A 20,063-nucleotide genomic window follows, 5' to 3' on the forward strand; every position below is an offset into this window, starting at 1 on the left:
CGTTCGAAACTACACGTTGAATATCACAAGATATTCTATCAAACTAAAAGTTAAATATAGATAAGGAACTTTTAATATATCCTCGACTATATCTCGAATGATGAGAAATAAAATCAAGTTAATGATAAGAAAGATTCAACGTCAAGTTTCTTGCCAACTATAATTACAGCAATGCGATATCACAGACGTTGCTAAAACGGTGGTATGGTTTTGATATTTCGCGACTTATTCTCGTTCCTCTTCATTTCGAAAATTGCAGTTAGCCATGTGGCCAACTTATTTAATGATTATCCTTTTAAAATTTGTCATAAGCTCTCTCTCTCTCTCTCTCTCTCTCTCTCTCTCTCTCTCTCTCTCTCTCTCTCTCTCTCTCTCTCTCTCTCTCTATCTATCTATCTATCTCTCCCTTTCTCACTGTCGTTAATCGATTTTAACGTTAACTGATCACGTGTTATTGTTTTGCCCCTTTTCAAAATTTTCTACGTGAGGTTACAATTTACATTAAAAAAAAAAAAAAAAAAAAACAAAAAAAATAAGGAAAAATAAAAAGACAAAAAATGTTAGTGGAAATCTCTTCTTGATTTCAACGAAAAAAGAAAGAAAGAAAAAAAGAAAAAGAAAAAGAAAAAAAGAAAAATAGAAAAGAAATAAAATAAAATAAAAAAGAATATCCATGCGACTTAATGATATTTAATGAAATTTTCTTTTAATATCCCTATTATGATCTTTCATTAAGCGATATCCATTATAGCGCTAATTGACCATTATTGTTTATATACTTTTAAGGATGATTTGAAATGTACAGTGTGTATATTAAAACGGAGAAATTGATGAAAAAAAGAAAAAAAAGAAAGAACGAAAAAAAGAAAGAAAGAGATTAAGAAAATCTCTTCCTTTTTATCTTTTTTTCTTATTATCAACGTTAGAACGAAAAAGATAGAGGGAATGATTTTGTTAAAATTCAACAAAATTACGAACGTAACTGATACTTGACGAAAGTGCAGACTGTAATAGGTCCGTTGTTTTCGAGGGAAGTTCTTCGAACGAAGAGAAGAAGGTAGATTTTGATGGGGATGCTTGTGAAAGAGAAATAGATAGAGATAGAGATAGAGATAGAGAGAGAAAGAGAGATAGAGATAGAGAGAGAGAGAGAGAGAAAGAGAGAGAGAGAGAGAGAGAGAAAGATAGAAATAGGGAGAGAGCGAGAGAGAGAGAGAGATGGAAGACAAATCCAGTTTCGAGCCTGCACACGCTCGGCCATACTGTTGGAATTCATGGGTCGCGGGTTATGCCGCATTCGGTGGTATGTAGTAATTAGCAACATTGCTCCGAGATATCCCAAAGGTGGGAGAGCTCCAGAGGTTGGGAAGGTTCGAACATTGCCTGTTCCATAGATTTCATTCAACGAAGAATACGACACAATCTTCGTCCGCGATTGTTTGGATTATTTTTTTAATTATTATACGAGAAGGAAAAATAATTTTATTGATGGATAATCTTTTTTAATTGATTTCTAGAAAGAGGAAGGAAGGAAGAAAGGAAAAAAAAAAAAAAGAAAAACAACGTGATCCATCATCAAATCTTTATCGAGACTCTTTTTTCTTTTTTTATCCTCGTATGTTTTTTTCTTCTTTTTTTCTTTCTTCTCTTTTCTTTCTTCTTTTTTTTTTTTTTTATCCTTCTTTTATCGCGAAGTAACACGTGAAGGAACAAATAGAGCAATAGCGACAGAAGTCATTTAATAATTTGCATTCCTAAAGCCAAAGAACGAGCTAACAAACGAACGAAAAGTTCAAGAGAAGCAACGAGCCGAGTGGTAGAGTGGTTTTGCCGGTTGCAATCTTCCGACTAAAGTTTATCAACCCCTAAGGTTATCTGTAACTGAATTATCGTTCTAGTTTGTAGTTTTAGATACTGACAAAAAACAAATGAGAGATATTGCAACGAAATAAGATCGTTCTTCTCTCTCTCCCTCTCTCTCTCTTTTCTTTTTTTCATTTTTCAACGCGTTTGAACTATCTTACGAAGTAATTAACTATTTTAACATAGTTTTTAATATAATTCGTACAAATGTCTTTAAAGTAAACACACGATAATAGATATAATATACATTCAAAATCATTGATCGAAATTTTTTGATAAAATCAATCGATCAAAGAGTTAACCCGCCAAAATTTCATATTGTCACGGAGTTTAATACTGCGCATGCGTGAAACAGACTATTCTTATAACCTATAGATAAACGTGAATGACTGAGAAAAAGTAAGTATACGATAAACAAAACAACCTTATGGGTTATGTAATTTTAATTTGATCTGATTGTAGATATGAAAGAGAATTTTTCTTTATGCATTGCAGGCTCAAACAATTATCATTCATTTTATGCCTCTTGTTAACATCAATGGCTATAAACACGAAACAAACCATGCCAACAATTAAATCTAATTCGGTGGAGATTGCAAATCTTCAAGATACTTTGACACCCTTTGGTGTACGTCTTTCTGGAATTTATATGCGGTAAATACAACATAATGATTTTAACCTAATTCTTGAGAACAATTATAATAATTTCAAAAGAATTCAATGAGAGTTTTGATTGTTCTTTTTTTTTCTTTTTTTTTTTTCCTCCTACGATAGTATAAAAAGACATGTGTTGCAGGAGTTTTGCTTATGTTACACTTAAGGATAGATTACCCATAATATTAACAAAAATTATAGACAACTTTAGTCGTAATAAAGAACAAATCGCAGAAAAATTTGGACAGGTGAATGTACTTTATTGTGATCTATATATAATATATCATTTATATTATTATTTATTAATACAATATTTATATCCTGCAGAATGCTACGGAAGAAATAAAACAAATGGTGGGATTTATAAGTCAATTGAAAAATGAGATTGTTACTAATAAGGCATTGAAAATATTACCAACGATAGAAAATGACGATGACAATGATGCATCTGTTTGGAACAAGTATTTGGAAGATAAAACTGAAAAAGAAGGCACCGTACCAACCTGGTTTAATACAGAATGGTTGTACTGCGAATGCTACATGTATCGTAGTCTGGCACAAAAATTTCTTCTTATGTAAGTTTGTATAAAAGAAAAAAAAAAAGAAAAAGAAAAATGCTATATTTCATTACTATATTTCATTAACAATACACACTGTATAATCCTATGACTTTATAGGAATGCTTTACGTACGTATGATCCATTTCAACAGCAGAAAAGAGATGCTTTTATTAATTCCCTAAATACAATAAAAATTCTCAATAAGTATTTGTTAGATATAATTGACAAAGTAAAATTAATGGAGGAAGTTGAAAAGAAACAAAAATTCTTTAAATTAATTCAATTGAATCTGTGGGGAAACAGGTAATATCAATATTCCTAAAAATTTATGTATATATATATATATATATATATATATATATATATATATATATATAAAAGATTATATATGTTTATTCTGTTATTATCTTTTCAGATGTGATTTATCTCTAAGTGCAGGATCTGATAGTAGTCAAATTAGTAATCCTATAGAACAATTAGAAACTCTTCACAATGATATACTTGATAATGCCACTGATTTTGCTTGGCAACTTCTTAGTAAACAAAAACTAAATGATTCTAATATTATAGACATGGTATTAGATAATGCAGGATATGAACTTTTCACTGATATATGTTTAGCAATTTTCCTAGTTAATTTTGGCTTAGCCGGAAAAGTTCGATTTTATGTAAAACGCTATCCATGGTATGTCAGTGATACTAACACTCATGATTTTCATTGGGTATTGGATTATATGAAAAAATCCTCAAATCCAGAATTAGAAAGAACAGCGCAGTTATCTTATGATTACTTAAAAAACAATATTTGGACCATTGAGGTAATAACATATATATATATAGTTATATTATTTTATATTTCTTATGCGTATTACCAACTATAATACATATTCTATATTTATACAGGAAGAATCTTATTGGACAAGTCCTTACGATTTTGCAGAAATGAAAGAAAAGGATAAAGTATTATATGCGAAATTATCAGATGCTAAATTAGTAATATTTAAAGGTGATTTAAATTATAGAAAATTATTAGGTGATATAAATTGGGAATATACTACTTCATTTATGGAAGCATTGAGAGGTTTTAGGCCAACAAATATTTTGAGTTTGAGAACAATAAAGTCTGATGTTTGTGTTGGATTACCACTTGGAAAAGGTGAAATGTTATACGAAAAAGATGAAAATTGGATGATTACTGGTAAATATGGTCTTATTCAAGCAACAGTTGAAAATGTTTGTAACTGTTCCACTATATGTTAATAAGCGAAATTAAATTAAAGATAATACTATTGTTATATCTATAAAGAGAAAATTTTATATAAATTTATTAAGTCACATAAATGCAACAACTCCTAATTCGTCTAGTTGCATTTAAATCTACAGATTGATATATCTAAATGTTTTCGAGTAAAATATTAATGTCAATGTACATGTACCATTTGTTATATCTATTAAATTTTTTTCTTTTTTCATTTCTTACTCTATTTTATTTATAATTATAATGGAGAAATATTATTATATAAATTTCCATTTTAAATATAATACAAATAGAAATGAAAGAAATAATGGATAGACTGATGCAATGAGAATTACATTATTGTAATAATATCACCCATTTATACTATAGATTGTATAAATTTTCTACGTACATAATATATATATCATGTATATACATAAGAAAGAATTAGTAGTTTCTACAATTACATTTTCATACTATGTGAATCAGTCTTACGAAAAAGTAATATTTCAATTTGTTATATATCATAATAGAAATGATAGTGAGAATATATAGATCATTTTTGGATTAAAAAAAAATGTTGTCTTTTTAAATTATAATATTACAAAAACAAAATGATTTTTAGATGTATATGTATTATCAGCAATATTTAATTTATTACATTCAATACATGTTTATAATGGTAGTAATGATGATAATAATAATAATAATAATAATAATAATAATAATAATAATAATAATAATAATAATAATAATAATAATAATAGTAATAATAATAATAAGAAGAATAAGTATCTATTTCTTTTAAATAGATAATATCCTTCTGTTCTATAAATGTTTGTACACAGTGATGTATAGTAATGCATATCAAGTAATAAAAAATAAAATAATTTTTTTAAGGATGTTATCATATTTTTATTATATTTGTATATTATATTATTATTTAATAGGTCCTCGAAAACACCCAGAATTGATCGCAACCACGTATACTTTTAATTCAAATATATATAAACACACTTATAAATTCTATCAATTGCAATTCGAATTAATAATTCATCAAAATATTAGTTGTTAATAATTTGGTTTTTAAGTACAAATGGCGCGATCTTCCAATGCGATTATGTGTCTTCACATATATATATATATATATGTATGTATGTGTATGCATGTATCCCTAATACTTACATTTCGTTCTCTCCGCCTTAATCATACTTTTTTATTCACATGCCTTTATACAATATATTTAATTATTTGCACTTATTCCAAGCATACAATATTATCTTATAACCAATGTGTTGAGACACGTGTTTAAATATACACAAATTTCTTTTGTAATAACCACAGTATTAGTAGCTAATCTCATAAACGCAAAGAAAAAAATATAATATTTCGTAAAACTTAAGTGTATATATATATATATATATATATATGTATGTATATATATATATATGTATATATATATATATGTTTTTTTCTTTTTTTCTGATATCTAAAAAAATTTTTATCAGCATATGTTTCTATGGTATATACTATTCTACAAAGATTTCTTTAGAATTCTCATTTACAGTAATACACTTATTATACACAAAAAAAAATTGTTTTATTTCTTAATATGTGTATTTTACATTTACTTCTATAATAAGGATATATTACATATAGAAGTGCAACTGAAATTATAAATCTCGATTAACAGTAATTTATAATGCAGTATTTACAAGTGATTTACAGTGATCAAACAAATGGGATAGAATTTCAGAAAATATATTTGATTTTATTCAAGTTATTTTGATCATATTCCTGTTAATATACTATTGTTTTTATATATTTTATATTCGTAACGAAATTACCCCTGCTTTTTAAAGGAACAAAATATTATACTACAAGCTCTTAAAATAAATCATTGCATATTTTATCTGTGATAATTATACTTTCATATATTCAGACTATTATCCAAAGTGGCAATGCATAGAAAATTATTTATGATGAACTTTTCTAATAAACTTGATAAACTTAAAAAAGCTCGTACATTTGAAATAAAAATTATTATCAGGCATCAAATATAAATAATTTCACTGAACAAATTTATGATATTTTACCATTATTACAAATACCTGACATATTACTTCTTGATAGTAAAAGTACAATGATTTTTATAAATATATAAACATTATTAATAATCAGCAATTATATAAGGAATTTTATGATGTAGTATTACAAAATATATAAATAGACAAAAAAGTTCTTTTCATAATCTCATTTTTAATTACAAGTTTCCTATGTATGGCCTCATTTAAAAATTATTCCAAATATACTCAATTGCAAATACATGTATGTCACTATTTAAAATATTATTGTAATAGAGCACGTATTGTGATGTGTATTTTCTTTTTCATTGGAGAATATAATATTCAAATTTTTCAACCAAGTGGCAGTAGAGCTTTCGTACACACATACATACATATACATATACACACACATATATATATATATATGTGTGTGTGTGTGTACAATATATAGTATATATTATATATATATATATATATATATATATATATATATATATATAAATATATAAATATATAACAAATTGATTACATTAATCTAAATCATTTTACTTTAGCATTCATATTGAAAAGAACGTTATTTCAAAAGAAAAAAGAACTACCTATAATTTATAGAAGTGTCACAAGCAAAGAAATCCACTAGTAACAATGTAACAAAAATAAATGCCTTGTCCAGCTAATACCTGTTACATCTGCTTGACCAGCAAGCTACTACCATTTAAAATATATATAGGCAGAATATTATATTACATTAAATTATAATAGATATCTGCATTCTGTCAAATGGACAGCTATGTAATAAAATATTATAATCTAATGAAGACAAAAAAGACTTAACTACATTTAAAAATACATAAAAATAAGTATGATTACTAAAATACTTGTGTAATTTTTTTCAACCTGCATTAAAAAAAAAAAAAAAAAACTATATGACAATAATATTACAGTTTTACTAAATACTTATTAAAATTAATACTCAAATAGCAACAATTAACTTAATAATAATTTAAAATGTACGAAACGTATAAATCGAATGGATTGTATATTCTTGATAGATATATAGGTAACTAAATCATGTCTTATTTTGAAATTATTAGTTTAACCAATAAACCCCATGTTTAATAATTTTATATAATGTTTTTTTTTTATATATATATATATAAGCATCATAATGAAATTTTTTTCTACAGCTAAAAGGAGCAATATATATGTCAATATTTGTTAATAATTATTATCTCTAAGAATGATAATATTAATATTGCAATTATTAGCATTTATATTTTTCATGAAAGTAAATAGATCAATGTTTATATATTTGTGCTTTCTCTATAAAATTCAAATATAAAGGAAGTATTCCATTAAATATATTACAAAAAAATTATTGATAATGCGAAATATATAAAATATTTAAAGCATCGAAAGGAATATTTTTTATAAAATTCTATAATGCAGGTCATACACGTCAAAAATTAATTGCTTTACTGCCACCCAGTGAATCTTATCAATCTGTGCTTCAATTTGAAAAGAATGTCACTATAAGATATATCCAAATGCAATATAGAAGCCCGTAGGGAGGGGCACTAGCGATTAGAACATAATGTTATAATATTTTCAATTTGCTATATTGCCTCTTATATTGTCTTTTATTTTTAAGCAACAGTCATCAATGATGTAGCAAATAACATGAGAGATACAGTTTGCCGTATAAGGCTGTATCAAATATTATACGTGAAGGATTCTATACAGATGCAGATAATAAATATTTCATAAAATTCTGTACGATGAGAATTTTTTTTATCAAACCCTACATGGCACTAAATCACACTCGAAGTGCACATTCACACACGGAATTTCGTTACTTTACGATGTCACCAATCTGAACTTATATACAGTTCAGTTATCAAAGATATTAAATAATAATGAAAATGACTAATATATCCTAACGCTGCTTTTCATGCAGTCAACTATATGTTATTTGGTCTGAATCATATGATCGTAACAATGATCTTGTAACTATTTCTTTTAAGTATACAACTGAAATACATGCAAAATTGGTAATCCCACTGTTCACACTATTATCCAACGTTCATAAGTTACACTTTTAATTTATGAAAACTGTGTTACTTAGTGAATGCGGCAAATACAGCCCATAATACGGGATTGGCATTAGGTTTAGTAGCTTCAGCTTCAAAATCTAGATCCAATAAAGTTCGAACTCGGCGCATTGCTACTTCGTAATCGTCATCGCAAAGAGGTGCAAATGCATTCTCTAATACATCAGCCGCATGGGCTAGGATCACTAATGCTAACGTCCGCCTATCCATACGACCTGCATCATTTACCCAACGACCTAACACAGCCTCCTGAATCTGTAAATAAAATATGACTGCTCTGTAAATATAACAATCTTATATTCTAAATGATGCTAATGTTTTAAAACTGATGAATTAATAATTATATAATTTTTCCACTATGAATATTTTCAATGAATAGGAAAACCAACTAAACGGATACGCATGTTAAATTGCATCCTGGAAATAATTAAAAAAAAGGAAAAAGAAGAAAAAAAAATAAAATAAAAAAGATACAGATATTCTCCAAACATATGTATGAATAGGAGATACAAATATACTTTTATAGTAAATACAAGCAAAATGTTACAAATGATAATTCCTCTTATCATTTTTAGTGATTAATATGAATACCCAATTTAGAAGATGAGAGAATACAAACAAAGAGATAAGATATTACCATTATTTCTGGAATATTAAAACAAAACAGAATATGTCTGCGCGCGCATAACAAAATACATATCATAGAGAGAGAGAGAGAGAGAGAGAGAGAGAGTGAGAGTGAGAGAGAGAGAGTGAGAGAGAGAGTGAGAGAGAGAGAGAGAGAGAGAGAGAGAGAGCATAAACAGATAAATATAAACAAATAATATATAAGTATATAACAAAAATCTAATTACCTTTTTAACAAGACGACTTTTGGCAAGGTTATCAGTAAGAGGATGAGTTGTCATATCAAAGAGTAAGAAGTTTTGTTTTTCTGTAGTTAACACACCCTTTTCTACAAGATTTTTAGCTAATCTCTCTCTAACATTCTTTAACTGATAACGTAGCTTCAAAGGATTCCACGTTTCACCTGTAACAATACATATAACGAGGGCCAAAATAAAAATTGAATTACTATCGTGGAGGTTAAAAAAAGAAAAAAAAAAAAAAAAAAAAATCATCAATTAATTACAAACCACTTAAATATTCTATCCAACTTGGAACTGTCTCTGGAGGATCTGTATCTTTTAAATGTTTCAACGCTTCATCCAGCAAGACGTCTCCAGTGGGTGCGTCATTCTTTAAGAGTAATTTCCTTGATAATAATCCTTTCTTACGCATTCCAGCTTTTTCTAATTCTACACGACCACGAAATCCAAGTTCGGCCAAGATACATCCACGTAGGCCTGAGCTTATGCAATCGTTCCAAAACGAAGTATAACCCTAAGAATTAATAAAAACAAATCCCTAAGGAGTAAGAAGAGAGATATCGAGGAAGAGAGACATAAGCGAAGGATTGAAAAAAAAAGAAAAAAAAAAAAAAGGAGTTTCTATGTCCTTACCTCCTTGTCCTTAAGACCAAGGAGTAAAACCTCTTCCATAAGAGTCAATCTGGTTTCTTTATCAGAATCATCGTCTATCGTAGGATTAGAATTTAAATCTTTTTGAGATGAACAGTCGGTGTCCATACTGTTACCAGACAACTTGTCATTATGACCAAGTTCATTGGAACCATCCTGGCCGAATCCACTGCTGCTGCTGCTACTGTTAACCACTCGTCTTCTCTGCACCAATCCGTCACCTCGATTCATCATTCGGAAGCAAAGTTACGCACCTTTTGCGATAACGTCTGCGTGTCAGATACGCCACCGTGTCGGTCTCACTTCCGTGCGATTAAGCTAAGTCTATTATAAATGTAATTAAACTAAGACACCTCTCACGGCATGTATCGTACGAAGTAAACACAATTCTGTTGACGTTTCTCTCGATACAACCATATCTGTTTTCCAAGATGGCCAACTACCTCCCGTACGGTCGTTGCTTTTTTATTTCGCCACTAGGATGCTATCATACGAGCTGACGAAGACATCAGCTTACGTGAAAAGAAAACGTAGTTTTAACTCCGATAACGTAATACGATAAAACTTCTTCTATGTTTCTTATTTTTCTTTTTCTTCTTTTTTTTTCCCCTTTTTTTTCTTTTTCTCTCTTATCGTTATCAACAATGAAATTATAGCAGTAATCTTTTTTTTTTTTTATTAAATCTAAAGAAAATATTCGCAACGATTTCTCTACTCCTTAAATCAAAATCACCTCGTAACCGACCGCGAACGATGCACCCCGTGACCGTAATTGTTTAGAACGGAAACATGTCTATTTGGAGGACTAACGTAAGTGTCGCCAGTGTCGCTGTCGTCATTGGTCACGTGTCTCTCCAACCACCTATGACAAATGAGCTTCCTCTCTCTTATCGACGCGTCTTTATAAGCGGGCATTTTGAATTTTCGCGAAAATATAAATTTGTAATTTCGATTGAAATTATGGATTCTATCGAAAATCAATGATTCCTAAGTAACAATATTTATTTATCGTACTGAATGAAAAATTTTTGCTTTTTATTCGTATAAAATAATCATTTTAAATTTAATATTCGCACTTTTTCGCATTTTTATCTCGATCGTAATTCGATGTTTTTTCTTTTTTTTTTTTTTTTTTTTTTTTTTTAAATAACACGATAATTAAATTTACGATTAATTTATTAATGCTATACTACGTTTCCGGATATGCGCGCACGTATATATACATACATACGTGTCTCTTCTACAAATCTTTTAACAATCTTTTCTTCAAATCTTTCGTGCGTGACATTCTAAACGTCTCATCACTTTATTTTTAGTCGAGCTTTATTCTTACCGCCGATTCTGGATAAGCGAAAGGTTTGACACACGATCGATATCGCTTCGTGGTATCCAACGCAACGGTCGTGCATCGATTTGCGATTTGTCCTGCGCCAATTATCGCCGTTTATCGGCATTCCTAAGAATCGTAAGAGTCCGCAATGCGGTGTACCTTTGAACTGACTAAGAAAAAAGATATGATCCTTGCGACCAAAGGCCAAGAAAAAGATGTGAAAAAAATATTGTAATCAAAAATTTTTGACTTTGTTCTTTGGAAATTTTACTGATCTTAAAGAAAAAAAAAAAAAAAAAAAAAAAAAAAAAAACAGAAAAAAAAAACAGAAAAAAAAAAGAAAAAAAGGAATGGAATTTTATTTAACGAGTAAAATTACAATCTCTAAGCCAATTTGTAAAGTTTATAATTCTACGTACAAAAAAATTGATTACGCTTGTAAAAAAACTGATATATATATATATATATATATATATATATATATATATAGAAAATATATTTTTATTTTAGATATATAGAAAATATATAGAAAAATTATTTATTACTCCGCAAAAAGAAAAAAAGATAAAGCGAATAACGGATTCACAAAAAAAAAAAGAAAAAAAAGAAAAAAGAATTATTTCGTTAGATTTGGAGATAACATTTCGAAAGTCGAAAAAGGAAAACGATTTCTTTCAATAGATCGTCCCGATCCATTCGACATCGCTTCGTTCTCGTGTTAACCAGGTTCAGCACGGTAGTCAGAGAATCCATGAGAGAGAGAGTAGGGATAGAGCGAATGATTCCTTCGAGGAAGGCGCGCGAACGTACCGAGAGGCACTTTCAGTCGTTCGGACCCGCTCGCTCGGTGGAAGTGTCCAAGGCATTTCTCGATCACATATATATATATATATATATATATATATATATATATATTTATTTATATATATATATACATATATATTTATATATATACACATATATTTATATATATATATATATATTTCTCGATTATCGCGTTGGTTGTGTGATTGAAGAGTTAAGCTCGAAAAAGATATTTTCTAGTTTCTTTTTATAATTATTTACGTACTTGTGCACGAAGAAGAAAAAAGAGAGAGAGAGAGAGAGAGAGAGAGCGAGAGAAAAGGATTTTAAAAAAATAAAAAAAAAAATAAGAAACAAAAAAAACCAGAAGAGAGATCGAAGGATCAAGGAAGATGCTGCGTTTGGACCACCACTGAGCAGATCGGTTCTTCGTCAATACGGGTGTCAGGTGAGCAAGATCGAAAGTACTTCATCAAAAGCGTTGTTTAACAATCGTTATCACGATCGCCGATGATAATACGTATGTGTAAATATGTGTCACGTGTGTTTTGAGTATCTACGTCATATTAATATATTAACGAAATGTAATACTTATATAATATCAAATTTTCCCACGTTTATGATAATTTAATATCATAAACGTGAATGATTTTCAAGGAGACATTTAGAGCGTGACATTTGTGAATATGAAATCATTTGCAAAATTCCATGACGTTTCTTATTTGACATAAAGAAAAACTTCATTCGAAAGAACGATAAAAGTACATTTATTGATATAATATAAAAATGAATAAACTTTAGGAGATATTTGTATAAATATAAATATACACATAATGATCATTTACTTTTCATTAACGTTTTAACTCTTAATGTATAAAAATGGTGTCAATGGTTATTGAATCAATCATCCTATCGATTATTATCATTTTGTATCAGATAATTTTTTTTTATCTTTTGCCAGTGAATTGGATTAATTGTTATCATATATATATGTTTCATCTTATTTCGAGGGAAAAATGGAAAGAATAAAAAGAGACGTGATTTAATTAATAATAATTATTAAGAAAAATATCTTACGTCTTCATAATTCAGGCACATCTTTCTTTCGTTCAGTAATCGTTCGCGTAAAAGCGAAATCATGGGAAAAATGCGTAACAATGTTATTCATCTTATTATTCATAATTAACGAAAGAAGTTGTGATGTTTTTTTTAATTATGTGAACACCCAGTATTACCACAGATGATTCCACTTCAATTCGTCCCAACGTATAGGCGCACACACACACACACACACACACACACACACACACACACACACACACACACATACACACACTATACATACATATATATATATATATATATATATATATATATATACATAAGTATTTATTACTAAAATGAGGATCTACGGCCAGCTGATCCTCCGAAGAGAACGTCGATGACCTGTCGACGTTGTTTCTACTTGCTGCTTCGTTACGTTTCAATTTACACGAGAAGAAATAGCAATACGAACGAAACGGATTTGCAACAAGCAATAAAAGCGATCCTTGCCAATGCGGGCTCGTTAAAACGGAACATTCCAAGGAAGGATTTCAACCCTTTTTAATTTTAGTTGATTCAATTCTCGTTTGATTTTATTTTTCATTTATTTCTTTTCGCTGACATCGCAAGGATACTTCTCAATAAGGACTTTAACGATATCTCGTAAAATCTAAATCGTTCGAAGCTTCGGACGGAACTATTTTTTTTCTATGATTATCATCGCAAGAGGAGGAAAAAATAGGATCATTCGTGAAAAAAAAAAAAAAAAATAGAAAGGTTTAGAAACACTATCAGAACGATCGAGTTTGATCTAATCTAATTAGTAAACGTTGATAGAATTGTATTGAGATCGTTTAATAATTTTCTTTACAATTTCGATCATTATAATTTTCAATAACGACATTTAACTCAACGAAATCTATTGTTTCATTTAATTTTCATAAATTCATATTAAACATTAAAAAGAAAATATCGAATAGATTTTAAGAACGATCACATGGGGATAGACTTTTTGTCGTTGGTTCAAAGAAATTCGCTCGAACAATTAATTATAATTGATATATACTGGTACTGGTACTGTAATAAAAATTCAAGATCGATGAAGACGGTGACCCGTGTCGAGGTTTACCTGAAGAAAGTTTGCCGTTCGTTAATTGATTCGTTCGCGTGGCTCGTTATTCGACGGCCAGGGTTGCTACTGTTAAACAACACCATCCAGTCTATCTTCTCTCTCTCTCTCTCTCTCTCTCTCTCTCTCTCTCTCTTTCTCGTTCCTCTCCTTTTTCCTCTCTGGTTTCTCTTCCTTCTCTCTGGCAAAGTTCTCAGAGAGAAAGAAAGAGAAAGAGAGAGAGAAAGAGAGAGAGAGAGAGAGAGAGAGAGAGAGAGAGCCACGGAGACGATGGCTACGGAACGAGAAGGTACGGTAAAATCCAAATGGCCGGAGCGTTACATTCCACGGATGATTCAGGTGTGCCCCTCGCTGTTCCCCCTCACCCCCCTCTGCTCAGGCCCCTGCTTCTGCCCCTGCCCCCTCGACCCAACCCCCTCTTTCCCCCCCATTTCGTGACTCTCTTCGAGAAAGCAACAGCACCTCTCTCGATAGACTCGATGCACACTCTCGATACTCCCGCTATATTTCTATTCGGAAGCTATCAACAAATGTTTAGATTCTATATATATATATGTGTGTGTGTGTGTGTGTGTGTGTATGTATGTGTGTGTTGTTTTTTTTAATATATTGTATATGTATGTACATATATTTCATCCTTTTAAAAATATATTTTATGCGAATATATTTTATGCAAAAGTTCAAAACGATTCTTGAAAATCTCTAATTTAAAGTCCAATAAATTTTCTTTCATTCCAATTGTCTATGTTATATTCTTCTTATATCCTTTTTTTTTCTTTTCTTTTCGAAATCACTACAAAAGAAGGATTAATAATATTGTTATAATTTCTATGATTATTAAAGGGAAAGATTATTGTTTTAATCGTAGATATTTATGTAAATTCATTGAATCATTTAATATTACGATTAATTGACAAGTGTCAATATATAGTTTTACTTAATGTCTCGTAAAAATCGTAATATAATATACTTATGAGTATAATATTATTCGTAAATTCTTTTTATATATCTATAGGTTTATAAATTGAAAATTTTGAAAGATCATTTTTATTTATACTTTATATAAAATTTGAAGGCGACGCTTACGTATCGTATAAATTTTTCTTTCGCGATAAGATTACAAATAAATGTGACATTGTATTGTTACCTCGAAGGACGGAGTCCCTTCTATTTCGACACTCATTTATATTTTATATAACGTTATTGAGAACGAAATACTCCGTGAAAAAGCGCGCATTTTGCAACGCAACACCAATGCAGGTGGCAACACGCGTGATTGCTCGTGTCAACAAAACCACCTACGGTTGCGTCACAAAGTTGTTTCGATCTTTATATAACCATCGTGGTTATCGGTGACTATATAGGACGATTATCTTCTTCATTTTGAATTATTCATATTTGTAACATTTAAATAATTTGTATTACAAAACACTCTTATATACAAATTTCAAAATTGATATTAATTTATTACTTTTTTTCAAAATCCTCGAAAGTAACATTCAAAGTTATTATTAATTGTAAAATATCTTTAAAATTTATATTAATTTTAATTTCAAATATTGGAAAGATTATTTGATTGAATTCTATTAATGATATATATATATATATATATATATATATATATATATATATATATATAAATTTAATTTTACCTCAGAATTAATATCGTATAATAATCAATAATATAATTCTAATGATTTGTACATAGAAATTTTCTGAATATCTTCGATAATCCTTTTAAAAGATATTGAATCTTTTCTTATCATTTAGATTAGAAATATCTTTCTGTAAAAATTTAACCTATCTAGAATTTTATTAGACAAAATTATATTATCATCCCTTTTAACGTACCCATCGTATGAAAGTTTTCGAAAGTGGTAATCGTAAATAATAAACTGTTATAAATCAAAATGACTAATCGATCCTTCTTACAAGGATTAAAGGTGCATGAAGCGATTTGCGTTTACTGGAGCGCACTTCTCTCTTGTGGTTCCCGTTTTGTGTGTAGAGAATTTTAATGTGCCGATCGTTGGCTGAACTAAAAGCGTCGTTCGAAGGAAACTTTCGAGTGAAAGTACGCACGATTATTATGGCTTTGCATTGCGTTATGTTCCGTGTCATGAAATCTATTTATTCATCCATCCATCCATCCATTCATCCATTTTGGATTCTAACCGGTCTATTATATTTTTCATTTTCTTTTCTTCTTTAATTTTCTTTCTTCTTTTTTCTTTCTTTCTTATTTTATTTTATTTTATTATATTTTTATTTTTCCCTTGCAAATCGTACGAATTTCAAACTGTTTTCAGTCAGGAATGCAAAACGGTCGTTTCGATTTTATCTTCTTACACTTCACGGACACTTACGTGCAGTTAAGTGGAAAAAATGATAATATCGTTGAAGTAGCGCGTGTAGTGAAAGCACTACTAGTATGTAAGAAGCTCACCAACACTAACAATAATCCCTATGCCACGCGTGGTATATGCTTGTTTCGACGATAATAATTAATCCTCGCTTTCGGTCGTAATGTCTCGCGTAATTTCCTTCGTCGATTTTAGTTTCTAAAAGATATAACACGAATTAAATGAATATTAGTTTTAATTTATTTTTTAATTAGGTCTATGGTGTACCAGTTAATATCATATAAGTTTGAAGTGATCTATCGGAGATATTTCTCATTTATTTCTTATTATATATATATATATATATATATATATATATATATATATATTTTTTTTTTTTATATTTAATTAGAACAATAATCGAGATATCGTTCTTTTCGATATCGAGTTTTTCCTCGTTAATTAAGCATTTTTTCTTTTTTCTTTTCTTTTCTTTTTTTCTTTTTTTCTTTTTTTTTCTCTAAAGATTTCAACTACATATGATTCTTACAAAACGATCTCGAATACTTTTAATTTATTTCTAATTGAAATTAATATGTTACTAATTATATATAATTAATCTTTAATAATACATCAAATAAGTTTCATTACGTTTCACATTCAATTAAAACAATTAAGATCGTTTAAACAAGATTGCAATTATTAATGGAATACTTTTTTTTTACATTAATTTTCATTCAAAAGTTTTCTAAAACATACACACACACACACACACATACACACACATATATATATATATATATACAATAGCAACAACAACAAAAAGGTACACGACGATGCATTAATTTCTTCATGACATCGTCCAATATATAAAAGGAAAAAAAAAGTGTAAAATTTCATTTATACGTATGCACTTATACCTACATATCTACATGTATACATACACACACACACACACACACACACATATATATATATATATATATATGTATGTAGATACCGGGTGTCTCTTAGATCGCCATTTAGTTTTAACCACGAACCAGACTATCTCCGAGTTCAATCACATTTCGAGTCGCGTCACGGTAGAACGCGTACGCGTACGCACGCATATCGCTCTCTCGTTTTCACACATATCCGTATATACACTCCATACAAATATATATCTTTATATACGTGCACGTTTATTCAGCCATGGCCTCCGTCTTTCTAACACAACATCGACGAATATTGTAGCAGAGCCACGAGTTTGTACTTACTACTCTCGACCCAACACAACTGGGAAGGCCGTTCGTGTTTGTCCTTTTTATTTTTATTTTTCTATTTTTTTTTATCTTTCCTTCCTTTCTTTCTTTCTTTCTTTCTCTCCTTCCTTCTTCTTTTTCTTTTTTTTTCTTCCTTTTTTTTTTTTTTTATATTCACCCTTCCAACTATCGGCCATTAAACGAATAGTTTCGTGCCAGGCGATTTACGATACGCGTTCCGATACCCGCTGAACGAAAACTTTCGAAATACGTGAATTTTTCACTTCTTTCGAAGGAGCTTAAAGAGAGAGAGAGAGAGAGAGAGAGAGAGAGAGAGAGAGAGAGAGAGAGAGAGAGAGAGAGACAGAGAGAAAGAGAGAAAGAGAGAAAGAGAGAGAGAGAGAGAGAAAGAGGAGGGGAGGAAGAGATGAGAGAGAGAGAGAGAGAGAGGGAAAGACAAACAGATAGATAAAGAGTAAGAAAGAGAAAGAGAGAGAGAGAGAGAGAGAGACAGAGAGAGAGATAGAGAGAGAGGGAAAGAGAAATCTCTTTTCATCGAACGTAAGGCTCGCCCTGCATTCCGAGCACGTAGAATTTACGCAGAGGGGTCGTCCTTGTCCTTCGAAGCGATGACTTTAACTCTGACGACCAATGGAACGCTCGCGTTCGTCGAATACTCCACGTAGCGTAATCGTCTCACTATGTTTTTCTTTTTCTTTTCTTTCTTTCTTTTTTTTTTTTTTATTTTTTTATTTCTTTCTTTTTTCTCTTTTCCCTTTTTTTTTCTTTTTATTTTTTTTTTTACCTCTATCTCTATCGGCCTTGAGAAAACACCTTTCGAGTACGCATACGAAATGCATCAAGTAAGTTCCACCGAATGGACGAGTTTCGTTCTTTTTTTTCTTCTTCTTCTTCTTCCTTTTTCTTCTTTTCCTTTTTTTTCTTCTTTTTCTTTAAAAAAAAAAACCAATTACACACAAAGAAACATTACACACAAGGTCGATTCGTAGATTCCGAATCGTTCGAAAGACCGTGATTAATATTTATCACGATCTATAATTAAGCTGAATATACACGGTGCAATCTGTTACTCGAATAAAATCTCTTTGAATGGATCTTTTCTTTTTTTTTTTTTTTTTTTTTTTACTGTTTTTTCCTCCTTTTTTCTTTTTTTTTTTCTTTTTCTTTTTTTCTTGCCGAAAGTAAACGAACTGTGAATATTTCTAATAATTGTTAAATAAGTTATTCTTTTATTATTTCTTTCTTCTCATTTTTTTTCTTTTTTTTTTTTTTTTTTTTAACGGAATTTTCTCTCTCTCTCTCTCTCTCTCTCTCTCCTATTTCCTTCTTTCAAATAAATATAATAATATTTATATTATAAACAATGAAACTCATATGAAATAGAACAACGAGATTTAATAATTGTTCGTTTTTTAATTATGAAAAAAAAAAGAAAAAAGATTTTAAAAGGAAGAAAGAAAAATAATAAATAAAAAGGTGTAACAAAAACGACGTATCAATAGACGTTCCTTATTCTTTCTCACGAAATTGTTCAAATAGAAATGAACAGTAAATCGAATTTAATTCGATCCCACGTTTTGATAGCGATCGATGGAAAGGGTTCAACGTACTCTCATTTTAAACGAATCACAGAGATTCCACAATGGCATGTTCATGGGTGGAGTTAACCCGGTAACAAGAGAGCTTTCATGATTTCTCAGTTCGCGTGTGACCTCAATCACTATCATTCCGCTAGCAACATCGTTATTCCTATTTCTACCGTATAACGTATGCCAAGAGAATTTTTCAACTCTTCTCTTCGTCGCTTTCGAAAAAAAAAATATAATCAGAAAAATATAAGAGAGAGAGAGAGAGAGAGAGAGAGAGAGAAAGGGAGGGAGAGAGAGAGAGAGAAAGAGAGAGAAGGAACATCGAACTCTCGTATGCAGCTAACGCGTTGCACGTTCGGAGAATTTATCACGGTAACGACGAACGAGTAGCGACTCTGTGCTTCCTCGAACACGCTCCAAGAAAGAGTCTCTTGCTTCCTTTTTCGAAGTGAAAAAAAGCTGCTCGAGCAGCTCCCTCCAAGTAGCTAATAGTATCCTCCAAAGTACCTATAATATCTAAGACGATCTTCCTAATGGCTTGTAGAACTTGTA

The 20,063-nt window shown here is 29.8% G+C and overlaps 3 protein-coding genes across 4 annotated transcripts in view; 2 read left to right on the top strand and 1 right to left on the bottom strand.

The window, feature by feature from the left end:
- The first annotated feature begins 2,122 nt into the window (after positions 1 to 2,122).
- LOC124430691 (damage-control phosphatase ARMT1-like) lies at positions 2,123 to 5,216 on the top strand. 2 transcript variants are annotated; one of them, XM_046977627.1, is made up of 7 exons: positions 2,123 to 2,262; positions 2,359 to 2,517; positions 2,660 to 2,765; positions 2,845 to 3,092; positions 3,195 to 3,380; positions 3,493 to 3,895; positions 3,981 to 5,216. In XM_046977627.1, exons 1-7 carry the CDS (start codon positions 2,249 to 2,251, stop codon positions 4,335 to 4,337), a joined length of 1,473 nt encoding a protein of 490 aa, XP_046833583.1. In that variant the 5' UTR covers positions 2,123 to 2,248; the 3' UTR covers positions 4,338 to 5,216. The 2 variants fall into 2 exon arrangements, with proteins under 2 accessions (XP_046833583.1, XP_046833584.1); XM_046977628.1 differs by lacking the exon at positions 2,123 to 2,262 and having other exon boundaries at positions 2,278 to 2,517; positions 2,638 to 2,765.
- A 679-nt stretch (positions 5,217 to 5,895) lies between these two features.
- LOC124430692 (Golgi phosphoprotein 3 homolog sauron) lies at positions 5,896 to 10,786 on the bottom strand. Its single transcript, XM_046977629.1, has 4 exons — positions 9,994 to 10,786; positions 9,628 to 9,874; positions 9,346 to 9,521; positions 5,896 to 8,746 (listed from the first exon to the last, which is right to left on the bottom strand). The coding sequence occupies exons 1-4, from the start codon at positions 10,243 to 10,245 to the stop codon at positions 8,498 to 8,500; spliced, it is 924 nt and encodes a 307-aa protein (XP_046833585.1). The 5' UTR covers positions 10,246 to 10,786; the 3' UTR covers positions 5,896 to 8,497.
- Positions 10,787 to 12,178: 1,392 nt separating this feature from the next.
- Positions 12,179 to 20,063, top strand: part of LOC124430715 (PDZ domain-containing protein 2-like) — a 40,091-nt gene continuing 32,206 nt past the window's right edge. The window contains exon 1 of the mRNA XM_046977683.1: positions 12,179 to 12,593. The gene's annotated coding sequence lies outside the window, so the exon portion shown is untranslated. The remainder of the gene's footprint in view (positions 12,594 to 20,063) is intronic.

This window comes from Vespa crabro, chromosome 19 (genome assembly GCF_910589235.1).
Source record: "Vespa crabro chromosome 19, iyVesCrab1.2, whole genome shotgun sequence".
In the NCBI taxonomy this organism is placed as follows: domain Eukaryota; kingdom Metazoa; phylum Arthropoda; class Insecta; order Hymenoptera; family Vespidae; genus Vespa; species Vespa crabro.